Below are 13,398 nucleotides of genomic sequence, written 5' to 3' on the forward strand. Positions count from 1 at the left end.
CAGAGGATTCATACTGGAGAGAAGCCTTATCATTGTAATGAATGTGGGCAATCTTTCAGAATGAGCTCCTCACTTATTAAGCACAAGCTGAATCATACTGGAGAGAAGTTTTATCATTGTGATGAATGTGGGCAATCTTTCAGAGTGAGCTCCTCACTTATTACGCACAAGCTGATTCATACTGGAGAGAAGCCTCATAAATGTAATGACTGTGGGAGAGCCTTCAGTCAAAAGGGAAGCCTTACTAAACATCAGAGGATTCATACTGGAGAGAAGCCTTATCACTGTAATGAATGTGGGAAAACATTCAGTCAAAGTTCAAACCTTATTGTCCATCAGAGGATTCACAAGGAAGAGAAGCCTTATAAATGTGAAGAATGTGGGAAGGATTTCAGAATTTCTACACGGCTTCTTGTGCATCAGAGAATTCACACTGGAGAGAAGCCTTTTGAGTGCAATGAATGTGGGAAATCCTTCACTGAAAAATCAAGACTGACCCAGCACAACTGGATTCACAGTGCAGAGAAGCCTTACAAATGTAATGAATGTGGGAAAGTCTTCACTTACAGGTCAAATCTCATTACACATCAGAGGATTCACACGGAAAAAAAAATCTTACAAATACAGTGATTGTGGGAAGTTATTCAGTGAAGGTTCAAACTTTATGGACTATCATACAATTCATGGCAGAGAGAAGCCTTATAACATATCAAGAATGTGAGAAATTACCTCAGATTTTCAGCATTATTATACTTTATTCATATTATTAAAAGCACACACAGACATACAGTTGGAAGGCTTTCTGCCTCCTCAGACTCTTAAATACATCAGAAGATTCCTACTGGACTTATAAATGTAATGAATGATTCCTACTGGCCTTATAAATGTAATGAATATGTTATAACATTTGGACAACACTGAATCCTTGCCAAACTTCGGAAAATTCCTATTGGATAGAATCCACAGAAAGTTAATAATTAAGGGGAAATCCTTTCATGATAACTCAGCAATAAGAACTCCTACTATGGACAAACCTGACCTCTCATCTATAACTGCGTGAAATGAGTTTCCCTTGTGTAATGTGTGCATTTTTGTTTGATGGGTTTTTGATTCATTCCACAACTCAATTTGGGAAGCAGGGAATTCAGACCATCCATGCCTATTGTTGTAAATAATAAATGTGATTTTTCCTCTTATTGTTAATATGATTAAATTCAAAGAAATGTAATTCTGAGATACTCTGTTCTTCAGGAAAATGCTTCTTTGTGTCCCAGGTCATGAGAAAGGGTTGGGGAAAAGGGGATATGCATTATATAGTGTCTTTCATTTTGTCCCCACAGCAACCCTGGGGGGTTAGTGCTGTCATTATCCCCACTTTACAGTTGATAGAACTGAGACAAGCAGAGGTTATTTGACAAGCCCAGGATCAGCTAGTGAGTGTCTGAGGGTGGATTTGAACTTGAGGCTTTCTGCTTCAGGCCAAGCACTCTATCCACTCCAACAGCTCTGTCTCTTGGAAGGCAGCTTTCCTGACCTTGTCACATAGAGATGACCTATTTCTAACCCACCCATATTAGGTGTGATCTAGTCAAAGCTTTACACAATTTGCTAGGTACAAAAGCTTCCTCCCAATCTGAAAGGGACTCTCAGTTTCACAAAGGGTGAAGGTCAAGTAGTAAATAAACATTTTACATCACCCTCGCATAGCTTCTAAGCATCTTCAGACACAGATAGGTTAGACAAGAGCCTGTGGCTGGTTGGTTGGCTGCCTTGTTTCCCCGACAAAGGGGAGGGTGAGCAGTAGCAACCCCGCATTTTTCACAGGCTGCAGGAAATCCATTGACAAGCCACAAGCTCTGACCATATGTTGTGCGGGCCTGATTTAGAAAATGTGCCAGGAGCTGGGTTAAGTTCTGGGGGTATGATCAAAGGGAAATATAGTCCCTATCCCCAAGCAATGCAAGGGCAGCAAGGTGGTGCCATAATGCACAGAGCTCCTGCCCTGGAGTCAGGAAGTCCTGAATTCAAATCCAGCCTCAGACAAGTCCTAGCTGTGTGGACCTGGGTAAGTCACTTAAACATCTTTGCTTCAGTTTCCTCATCTATAAAATGAGCAGGAGAAGGAATGGCAAACCATTCCAGTATCTTTGCAAAGAAAATCCCAAATCGGGTCAGAAAGACCATTGCCATTGCCAACCCAAAAGAACAAAAACAGCACACCCTCAAGGAGATCCCAATCTAATGATGGAGACAAGAAGTAAACAAATACCCGGACAAATGAGACCTGTGATAAACAGGATGGTTGGTTGGTTGGTTGGTTGGTTGGTTGGTTGGTTGGCTAGTGTCTTCAATTCTCTAAGAGGACCAAAATGACTTCACTGTGTTGGAGGCAAGTTCCTGGTGTCTGCCTGTGGCTGATCAGACCAATCTGAGTTTGGAAGGCTCTACCACAGGCCGGGAACAAAGATTCCAGTGAACATTTGGGTCAGTGGCTCTAAATTTGCACATCTTGCCATTCTTAAGAGCCTATGCAATTCCCCCCACCAGGAGTAGAGCAGTGTGGTCCTTAAAAGGATGCTCAGACCCTAGAGGGCTGCCCAATCCCACTGCAGCTTCAGTCCAGTGAGAAGAGGACCCTATGGGCTGGGTAACCTGTGTGCAGGGCTGTGACTCCAGCTCCCAGTGTACCCATACCTGCTGCTTCCTCCCTTGTCTGTGGCCACAGGACTTTGAGATGGGCATAATGGTAAAATGGTAGAGGTGAAGTCTTTGGAAGCATGCCTAAATTGTATTTAACGTGGCAGAGTTGTACCAAGTCATTGGTCTCACTCTCTCCTCCTGAGAGGTCACAGTCCAGTGGCAGGGCAGAGTCAAGACAACTGGTGATGGCTCAAGATTCTGTGGATGACCATGGCATCTTCAATGTCTAACCAAGCTCTAAGCACTCCACAGCTTCCACACCCCTCAGCTCCTCCTCCATGGGCTGACTGCTCCCAGTTCTTGTGTGGATTCACCCAAATCTTGCCTGGGTTCAAACTTAGGCAGCTCTCCATTCCTCTTTGATAAGGACTGCTCCACTCCAAACCCTTCAGAGTTTCTCTTTCTAGGAAGACAAAGATTACACACATTGCCAGCACTATCATTTCAATTCACTTTCATTTTGACAAAGTAATACAAACCAACAGACAAAGCTTCTGGCTGAGAAATCAAAGACAAATCAAGAGGGAAGTCCAAAGACTTCTGTAAACTTCAGTAAAGTCCTTTTTCAGGACTTTTATATAAGTAGTAAAGTCCTCTTTCCACAGACAGAATGGTTCATTCTAACAAAGTAACATCAAGAGACAGAACAGATGGACAGACTGGTGAAAATCACAAGCAGTCTCCCTCTCAGTTCTTTTTGGTCTCAGCTCTGGCTTGAGCTTTTAGCTCCTCTGCTCCTTCCAAGCAGTTCCCACTTCTTGTACCACACAAGAATTCTCAGGAAGATAGATCTGTCTTTCCAAAGGCTTTGACAGGTTTTCCTTTTTTATTTGGGCCTGGGGTTGTCTGGGTTTTGCTGTTTTGGTTTTCCTAGGTTTAGGCTTTTCCTTTTGTTTTGTTCTTCTTTGACATGGGAAAATATCTCCATGCTAAGGATTTCTTCCCACTAAGAGTTGCAGAGGATGATAAGGAGGCATTGAGTCCAGAGAAACATTTTCCTCTTTAGCCTTGTTCTGCCCCTCTTGCCATTCCCCCCCCCCCACTCCTTTCAGGCTTTGGAGAGGACCATTCTCTTTTTGAGTGTGTATATATGTGTACGGGTACACATAGACAGACGACTCAGGATCAATTAAATAGGACGGGATGATATTTTTAAAATAAAATTAAGAGGTGAGAGAGGAATATAATGAGAGGAGATAGAGAGAGACAGAATAGGGTAAATTATCTCATATAAAAGAGGCAAGGGAAAATTGTTACAATGGAGGGGAAGAACAGCAAGGCAAAAGAGAATGGGTCAACCTTACTCTCACTGAATTTGTGTTAAGGAGGGAATAACATGCACACTAAATTGGGTATCTTACCCTACAGGAAATTAAGTGGGGAAGGGGATAACAGCGGAGAATGATAGAAGGGAGGGCAGATTGGGGGGAGGAGTAATTAGCACACACTTTTTTTTTTAAAGCAATCGGGGTTAAGTAACTTGCTCAAGGTTACACAGGCAGTTATTTCTGGGTGTGGTGCTAAGTATCTGAGCCCAGATTTGATCCCCAGGTCATCCCAACACTGGAGCCGGTGCTCTTACTCACTGAGCCACCTGGCCACCCCTAAGTAATTGGGGTTAAGTAACTTGCTCAAGGTTACATGGCCAGGTGTTTCTGGGTGGGTAATAAGTGTCTGAGCCTGGATTTGATCCACCGACACTGGAGCCGGTGCTCTTACTCACCTGTGCTACCTGGCTGCCCCAAAATATTTTTATTTTTTTTTAATTTTTTTTTGCTGTTTGGAGGGGGGAAAGGTAGGGCAACTGAGGTCAAGTGACTTGCCCAAGGTCACATGGCTAGTTTTTTTCTGTTAAGTGTCTGAGACCGGATTTGAACTCAGGTCCTTCTGACTCCAGAGCCATTGCTCTACTCACTGTGCCACTTAGCCTCCCCTAGCACACACATTTGAAAAGGGACAGGGTCAAAGTAGAAAATAGAACAAGTGGGGGGTGGGATAGGATGGAGGGAAATATAGTCTTTCACAATATATCCACTATCGAAATGTTTTGCATAACTACACACGTATAACCTATATTGAATTGCTTATCTTCCCAGTAAGGGTGGGAGATGAGGGAAGAAGGGAAAGAATCTAGAATTCAATGTTTTAAACTCAAATGGTTTAAAAAAATATTTTACATGCAACTGGGAAATAAGATATACAGGCACTAGGGTATGGAGATCCATCTTGCCCTACCAGAAAGTTGGAGGGGGGACTGGGAGGATATAGGAGAGAGCAGATTGGGGGAGGAGGTATTCAGTGGGTCCGCTGTTTTGGTGTGGTGGGTAGGGAAAAGACGGGAAGAAAATTTGTAACTCAAAATCTTGTGGAAATGAATGTTGTAAACTAAAAATAAACATAAAATTTTTAAAAAAGAAAATAGGAAAAAAAGTTCAGTCAGTTGGTGAGTTATATCTATGATCATTTTAGACAACTCCCACTTTTTCCTTTCCTTGGAATTATTTCTCTTTGTGTCTTCAGAATTTCATTCTTGGAAGTTTCTTATCTTTTTTGGACTTAAATTTGGATTAAATGAAATTATAGTCTGTGTACTCCTAACCATTCTTCCTTTGAACCTCCTAACCATCCTTCCTTAAATCTGCTCTCATATAATCTATAATGCATGTCAGAATGTGCCTGACTGTCCAGTCATAAACTAGAAGGAGAGAGTGGCCATTTGCTGTCAGGGTTCCAGCCTGGCCAACTTAGCAACCAATTCTCAACATGATAGAGATTCTGACCCAAAAGAGAATTTCCCTTTGTGTCTCTACCCTTCAAAGGATGAAATTATCATTAGCCACTCAAACACTTTGTGTGTCTTAGGATTAGGATAAATAAAAGACAAAAATCAGTCCCTACTCTCAAGCATCTTACAGTTGATCAGGGAAGATTACATATAGAAAAATATATCAATAGATAAGTACATTCAGAACAAAGTTCATACAAGAGATTTTAGTTAAGGAACTTCTTAGCATTTAGATGGCAGAATTATTTCTGTTTTTCCCTATATGCATCTTCTTCATCAGACTCCCTGTTTTCTTTTATTTCTTCCCCTTAATAAATTTTGCTGCACCTCCATTTCCACTATCCTATTTTATTTTTTTAAAACTAAAGGTTAGTAATCTGGAGCCAGTAATGAGTTTCATCCTTCAAGTCTTACATTGGGACCTAAAGTTCATTTTATTCACTGCCTAAGTTTGGTACATTTGAATATACACATTTGATTATTTGGCTCCTTTTGTGGATTTTGTTCCCTGTTCATTTCTGGGTGTCTTCACTCCGTGGTATGATATGTCTTGGTTGATAAACATTAATCGCTTTCTTTCTCCTCCCTTCTCTTTAGTTTACAAAACCATTTTAATTAGGTTTGACAGATACCAGGCAAACTTATTTTTTTATAGCCTTGGTTAGGTTTACTCCAGTCCAGGTCAGTGGCCTGTCCTTCCTTCATTTTAAGTTATGGTTCAGAAATCCAAATGTTATACTCATCTATTACCATCTGTTTGCTTCTCAAGTTATTTTTCTCTTCTATTCCTCTTGCCTTCAATAGATAACAGTGAGGGAAATACCATTTATGACCTTATGTCTTTGATCTTTAGTTTCTTGTAATCTATGGCATTGATGTTTAAGTTCCTTTTGGCGGTAGCATTTTTGCCCGTTGATCACTGGAAAGCAGTAGTGGTCATGTGGTTAGACAAGTCCCTTCAGGGTTTCTGTTTTGGCTATATTCCATGGTAAAACAATGGATGTATATTGTTTTCATGTCAAAAATACCTACTCCAGTACATCTTAACCAGAAATCACCAAGCACAGATAATGTTTTCCTCTTCCTCTGACTTTATTGAATGATCGATCAGTCTCTCTACTCTTGTCTTATGTTTATTTATTTATCATTACTTGGAGGACAAGCAGCTGTTTCTCCCTCAATACTTGGGCTCTTTCCTTTTGAGGGAAAGTGACCTTTTTTTTTTCACTCCAAGTCAAGTTTCCAGAGGGGAGGCTATATCTCATGTTCTAGGGGTACCCCAGACTAGTTGGAGTGTCTCTTCTAATGTCATTGTCTTAGAGCCCCATTCCAGTGTGTGCTCCCAATATCAATCACCATTTTCAGTTAGTATGGCCCTTATATATTTGATTGACCCAAAGATTAGTGGCCCACTAACATTTAACCAGCTAACATGGACATACCCTCCTGAAGCAGGGACACACTCCTCCCTATACTATCTCAGTCTCCGGGGATAGTAGACTCCAAATGAAGACATTAGCTACAAAGCATTTTTTTCACCAAGTTTACTTCTAAATGTGGGATAGCTATGGGAAACTGTTCCAGAAAACAGACAACTTTGTTGGGTCTGATTCATGGAAGGATTAGTTCCCACAGTGCTGTGCTAGCAGCAAATTCTGGCATGATGCCTAGCCCTATCTAGAGGTTCATTCTTCAAGCAGGTCCCTGGCATCTTACCAGGCTCAGCTGCTGGCACACTCCAGTATAGAATTATGACCTCTTCAAGCTCACAAGACAACAATCATATCCAGAACTTGGCCTAAAAGCAGGAAAGAATAGACAGAAACTGAAACAAGAGGAGGGCCATGTGCTCATGGCTTCATGTCGGCCCAGGTGGAGAAAGTGGGCTACTGGTAATTGCACCAGCAAGGTGCTGATATTCTGACCCAGACCCAGTGATCTCATGACTAGAAATGAAGCCCAAGGAGGTCAAAGGAAGAAATTCTATATGTGTGTGGAGAGGCAATTGTTTTTCTACCTTTTCCCTTGTGCTTCTTCCAAACTGAGTTTCAGAGAGGAACTGAACAACATGTCCAGCAGAGACATTTCATCAAGGCTAGTCATACATAAAGAAGAAAAGACCATAAGAAATGACAGCAGGGCTTTGTAGCTGTGAATAATTTTAGTCAGGTACTCCCTATATGCGTGTCACTCCACCAATGGATTCTGTGTGTGTGCTCTCTTGCAGGAAACCAGATGACCATTGCTTGACCTCACTAAACTCATAAACAGCAAAAGTTGTATGTGAGGAAACATGTTCCCTGCAAAAGTAGGGGCATAACCGTGGAGTCAAGAATGTTTCTACGGGAATGCATCTGGGCAGGGAAATTTCTTGACCAAATTCTACAAGTCACTTTATCATGAAGATAGCACAAAGGCCCATAAAGTTAAACATTATGTAGCCATATAATCTTTACATATTTTTCATTATCTCTGCTTATGTTTTGTATAACCTTGGAGTGTTGCTGTCTTGTACAACCTTGGAGTGTTGCTATGATCTGAACAACTTTGGAGTGTTGTCATGTCATCAATAACTTTAATAAAATAGGAGGGGCTCAGGGCAGTTGCTCGCCTCTCGAGAAGATACCTGCCCTGGCTACGCTAACTGAAGCTTGTGTGCTCAACTCCTTTCTTTCCTACATGTGCTCTTGTCCCCTTCTGGGTTTCACTTCCAGGGCCCTGCTGCACTGAACGCAGCACTCTCTCTTCCCACTGATGTGTGTATTTGGAACCTTATACGTCATCCCCCAAGGAACACAAGCCTAGGAATGATGAACATTGAGGGAGTGCTTTGTTGTTGTTCAGCTGTTTTCCAGTCCTGTTCAACTCTCTGTGACTCCATTTGGAGTGCTGGGAAAGATACTGGAGCAGTTTGCCATTTCCTTCTCCAGCTCAATTTACAGTTGAGGAAACCAAGGCAGACAGAGTGAAGTGACTTGCCCAGGGTCACATAGCTAGTTAATGTTTGAGGCCTTATCTGAAGTAGAGAAGATGATGAAGACTTCCTGACTCCAGGCTTGGCACTATCCTCTGTACCACCTAGTGCTCAAGAAGGAGTGTTGCATCACAATATTCATAACAGCACTGTCAAAGAGAGATTAGAAACAAAGTGGCCAACCATTGTCTAGAGAATGACTGAACTGCAGTTTGAGAAGAGTGTTGTACCAAAAGCATATGATGAATTCAGAGAAACACGGGAAGATATGTATGAACTGATGTAAAGTAAGCAGAAACACTGGCATGGTAGGACTTATGCCAAAAATCATGGGGTCAGAGGTGAGGTCCTAGGAGTTAAACCCCCCCCTACAGGGGACAGGGGTCACTCCTGTGCCAGCGTCCAGGCCCTGGCACAAGGGGGCAACATTCAGGCCATAACACCAGGCAGAGAGGTGAGTACCCACGACAGGGCTTAGGTCTTGGCACAGAGAGGCAACAATCGAGTCAGTACAAGGGGGGAGCTACCAGCAGCAGGAAGTGGAGACAGTGCAGGCCACAAGTTGAGATTTGGATCCCAACAGTAGAGTGAGTTCTGCCCATCAAAGCTCTTTGTTTCCCATTAACTGGAACTTTAATTTGCTCAGTCATTTTTCAGTCATGTCTGACTCTGTGACCCCAAAGATAATGGAGTAGCTTGCCATTTCCTTCCTTCTCTGACTCAATTTACAGATGAGAAACTGAAGCAAACAGGGTTAAGTGACATGCCCAGGGTCACACAGCTAGTAAGTGTCTGAGGTCAGATTTGAACTCAGAAAGGTGAGGTAAGACTCCAGGCCAGGCACTACCTACCATATTGTTCCCAGTACAATTCCCAGTCATCATTAGACAACTCTTTCCTAGAGAAAGTTTGGATGACCAAGGAATGACATTGTTGAGAAGTGGCTTGTTTTCTGGGGAGAGGGGTCACTATCTATCCTGCCCCTACAAAAGGACAGCTCCTTATCAGAGGCCTCCAGAGGAGCAAATATTTGGCATCCCCACCCATGGGGCTCTCAGAAAGGCCAGGCAAGGCAAAAATCACTGAAGTGCTTATTGCTAGGCACTATACTAAGTGCCAGGGATACAAATACAGGAAAAAAGACAGTCCCTTCCTTCAAGGAGCTTACACTATCCTAGGGAAAGACACACCCACAAATGGGAGCTGAGAAGGGGAGAGGAGACACTCCTACAAGGGCATGGTGTCTGCAAAGTCAGGAGCAAAACCTGGATGGGAATGAAGGATGGCTTGCCTGGGCCCCTCCACAAAATGGAGGCCCCAGGAAGGCCAGCATGGGGTGAGGGGGAGGTCCCAAGTGAAAAGGTCAAAGCAGTCCATGGACCTCCAGAGAACCAGAAAGTGAGGCTCAGTGACAAAGTGTGAGAGGTCCAAAGTCACACTTGGAGGGGAATGAAGGAGGGGCAGAGAGAGAGGTCCTGGCTGGGGGACAGGGGACACTCAGTGAATGGTGTATGGGCTGACGACCCAGATCAACCCTGGAACTAAGCCAGGCTACATATGAGAGGTAATGGCCTTTCAGCTATTTTACTACTGATAACCCAGGCTAGTGAGGCACATATGAATGACTGCGCAGGAAGTGTCATTATCTACAATGCAGCCCTGGTACTGATCATACTCACTGTCCCCAGCTTATATCAGGAGACCCTGTGAACTGCAATTATTTTACATCCCTTACTACATGGTTGGTTTTTTTCTTCTTACTTTTTTAAAAAAAACTTTTATTTAAAATTTTGAGTTCCAAATTCTATCCCTCCCTCATTCCTGTCCCCCTCCCTGAGACAGTAAGCAATCTGATATGGGTTATACATGTTCAAATGTAAAATGTTTCCATGTTAGTCATTTTGTACAAAAACACTTGAATAAAAGGGAAAAAATGAAAGAAAGTAAAAAACAATCTGTTTTCAGTCAATAGCAGTTCTTTCTCTGAAGGTGGATAGTATGCTTCATCATTAGTCCTTTGGGATTGTTTTGGATTATTGCATTGCTAAGAAAAGCCAAGTCATTCACAGTTCTTCATCATACAATATTGCTGTTCACCCCACTATGCATCAGTTCATGTAAGTCTTTCCAGGTTTTTCTGAAATCATCCTGCTTGTCATATTGTGCTATAGCACAATAATATTCTGTTACAATCATATAACAACTTGTTTAGCCATTCCTCAATTGATGGGCATCCCTTTGATTTCCAAATCTTAATAACCACAAAAAGAGCTGCTATAAATATTTTTGTACAAATAGGAACTTTTCCTTTGCTTTTTGGATGTTTGGGGGATATAGACCTAGCAGTGCTATTGCTAGGTCACAGTTTTATAGTCTTTTCATCATAGTTCCAGATTGCTCACTAGAACAGTTGGATCAGTTCACAACTCCACCAACAATGCATTAGTGTTCGTTTCCCCACATCCCTCCAACTTTTACCATTTTCCTTTTTGGTCATATTAGCCACTGATAGGTGTGAACTAGTAGTATCTCAGAGTTGTTTTAATTTACACTTCTCTGATCAATAGTGACTTTGAGCATTTTTATATGACCATAGATAGCTTTGATTTCTTTGAAAATTGCCTGTTCATATCCTTTGACCAGTTATCAGTTTGGGAATGACCCGTACTTTTATAAATTTGACTCAGTCCTCTACATATTTGAGAAATGAGGCCTTTATCAGAGATATATTTTGCAAAATTTTCCCCGAGTTTTCTGCTTTTTAAAAAATTTTGGTTGCATTGGTTTTGTTTCTGCAAAAACTTTTTAATTTTATAAATCAAAATGCTCTATTTTACATTTTGTAAGGCTTTCTATATCTTCTTTGGTCCTTGTACTTACCTTCTCCATAAATTTGACAGATAAACTATTCCATGCTCTCTTAAATTGCTTACAGTACAACCCTTTAAGTGTAAATCATGTACTCATTTTCACCTTATCTTGGTATACAGTGTGAGATTTTGGTCTGTTCCTAGTTTCTGCCATACTGTTTTCCAGTTTTCCCAGCAGTTTTTGTCAAATAATGAGTTTTTGTTCCAAAAACTTGGATCTTTGGGTTTATCACACATTAGATTACTACAGTCATTTACTATAATGTAATTTGTATCTAATCTATTCCATTGATCCACCACTCTATTTCTTAGCCAGTACCAGATTGTTTTGAAAATTCCTGCTTTATATTACAGTTTGAGATCTGGTATGGCTAGACCACCTTCTTTCACGTTTTTTTCATTGATTCCCTTTACATCCTTGAGCTTTTGTTCTTCCCGGTGAATTTTGTAATTTTTTTCTAGCTCTATAAAAGTTTTTTGACAGATTGGTATGTACTGGGGAATGGATGAACAAACTATGGTATATAAATGGGATAGAATACTATTGTGCTGAACTCAGCCTAATGACCAACCAGGACTAGAGAGCACTAATAAAGAAACAGGCTCCCTAGCTCCTGACAGACACAGAGTAACAGAATAAGACATATTTTTAAACACAGGGCCAATGTGGACAGTTGTCTCTATTTATTATATATGCTTAAAATGCGTTGTTTTTCTTGTGTTCTCACGGATGGGACGGGACGGGGCAGGGAGGATAAGAAGTTGGATCTTGACTGATTAGAACGAAACATGAAAGTAGTTGTGCTGGCTGTCCCAGAGGTGAACACAGCACAGTCCGCTTGGGGTGAGTCTAGCTCTCTCCCAGGAGGCTTCTGAGCTGTCAGCGGGGCTTGGCACAATCTACACGGTGCTCTCCACAAACAGGAGCAGGTGACTTCCTTCAGGGAATCCCTCTGTGATCGTGGATTTCCATCACAATCGTCATCCCAGGTTCGGTTTCAGAAGGCTAGCGGACAGAGTCGGCTCTGTCGTCCTGTCTCCCACAGAATCCAGACTGAGATCTCAGTACCCAGATGGGGGGCTGTTGAAAAGCCCCTGCAGGGCGGTCTTTGTCCCACAACTCAAACGTCCTCTCGTGATGGGCAAGCAGCAAGCACGCGGTGACCTCGCGTTTCTAAGTGTCTCCATCGGCTGCGCGATGGTAAAGGGGGGATCTGGCCACCCCCGCCCCCGCCCCCACGCCCACGCAACCCCCACGACAAGGCTGAGTCTCGGGAGGCCACATGCGGAACCGCGCGGCCCTTCCCGCCCCCTCCGCCGGGGCGCCCTCCCCTCCCCCAGCCGAGCCCCGCCCGCTCCTAAACTGGAAGCTAGAAGTCACGGGCCAGGGACACCTAATCTGAGAGCCCCGCTCAGGGTTCTCCTCCGTAAAATGGGGTTAATAATCCCTCTGGCGCCCGCCTGGGGACAAACTCACAGAAGGAGATCGGCGCCGAAAGCCAGAGGGAACCAGGGCGTCCCGGCTCACCGAGGGGACTGCAGACTCACGAGGGAGCTGGGGAAGCGCCCTGCGGACCCAGGACTCACCGTACGGCGCCTAGCCACGCCTCGGTCCTCCCCACCACCCGCACGTGCCCAGACTGCTCCTGCCCCACGCGCCGCAGGCCGCGCGGCACGCCGGGAACTGTAGTCCGGGAACGAGGCTCCGTGTGCGCAGGCGCAGTGGCCCGGGGGCCGGCGTTCCGCCATTGGTGGCCGGCCGGCTCCAGAGGCTCATTGTGGCCGCCCCTGCCAGCGCTTCTTGGACAAGCTCGGCGGAGGGACCCGGGGCTGGTGAGTGGCGATGGGAGGCCCGGCCCGGCAGCCCTCTCTCTCTCTCTCTCTCTCTCTGCTGCTGCCGCCCTCCCCCGGTGTCTCCCCCGGCTCGTCTTGGGCGGCTCCGCCGGCGCTTTGTCTTCGGCGGGTGGGGGTCCTGGCAGCGCGAGTGCGCCTGCGCGGGGGGTGGGGGCTCCCCAGGGAGCTGTAGGCAGTGTGTCTATGAGAGGAGGCAGCGGGAGGGGTCAGAGTGT

The 13,398-nt window shown here is 43.9% G+C and overlaps 1 protein-coding gene, 1 long non-coding RNA gene and 1 pseudogene across 3 annotated transcripts in view; 1 reads left to right on the forward strand and 2 right to left on the reverse strand.

The window, feature by feature from the left end:
* LOC138173106 (zinc finger protein 850-like) overlaps nt 1–13,398 on the reverse strand; it is a 784,878-nt pseudogene that overhangs the window by 688,184 nt on the left and 83,296 nt on the right.
* LOC138173092 (zinc finger protein 420-like) overlaps nt 1–13,398 on the forward strand; it is a 436,800-nt gene that overhangs the window by 403,725 nt on the left and 19,677 nt on the right. Inside the window, exon 13 of one of the 2 annotated variants that reach the window (XM_069103021.1) lies at nt 1–569. This exon is cut by the window's left edge and continues 201 nt beyond it. In XM_069103021.1, the coding sequence (XP_068959122.1) occupies nt 1–569 (569 nt within the window). Of the gene's footprint in view, nt 570–13,024; nt 13,163–13,398 lie in introns of those variants that run through there. The other variant, XM_069103024.1, reaches the window with a different exon arrangement.
* On the reverse strand, nt 11,999–13,019 carry LOC138173109 (uncharacterized). The gene is made up of 2 exons (XR_011171322.1): nt 12,807–13,019; nt 11,999–12,362 (listed from the first exon to the last, which is right to left on the reverse strand). It is a non-coding gene; the product is annotated as an uncharacterized lncRNA (long non-coding RNA).

This window comes from Petaurus breviceps, unplaced genomic scaffold (assembly GCF_028583685.1).
Source record: "Petaurus breviceps papuanus isolate PSGF00001 unplaced genomic scaffold, PetGlider_PUasm1.0 563, whole genome shotgun sequence".
Classification (NCBI taxonomy): Eukaryota; Metazoa; Chordata; class Mammalia; order Diprotodontia; family Petauridae; genus Petaurus; species Petaurus breviceps.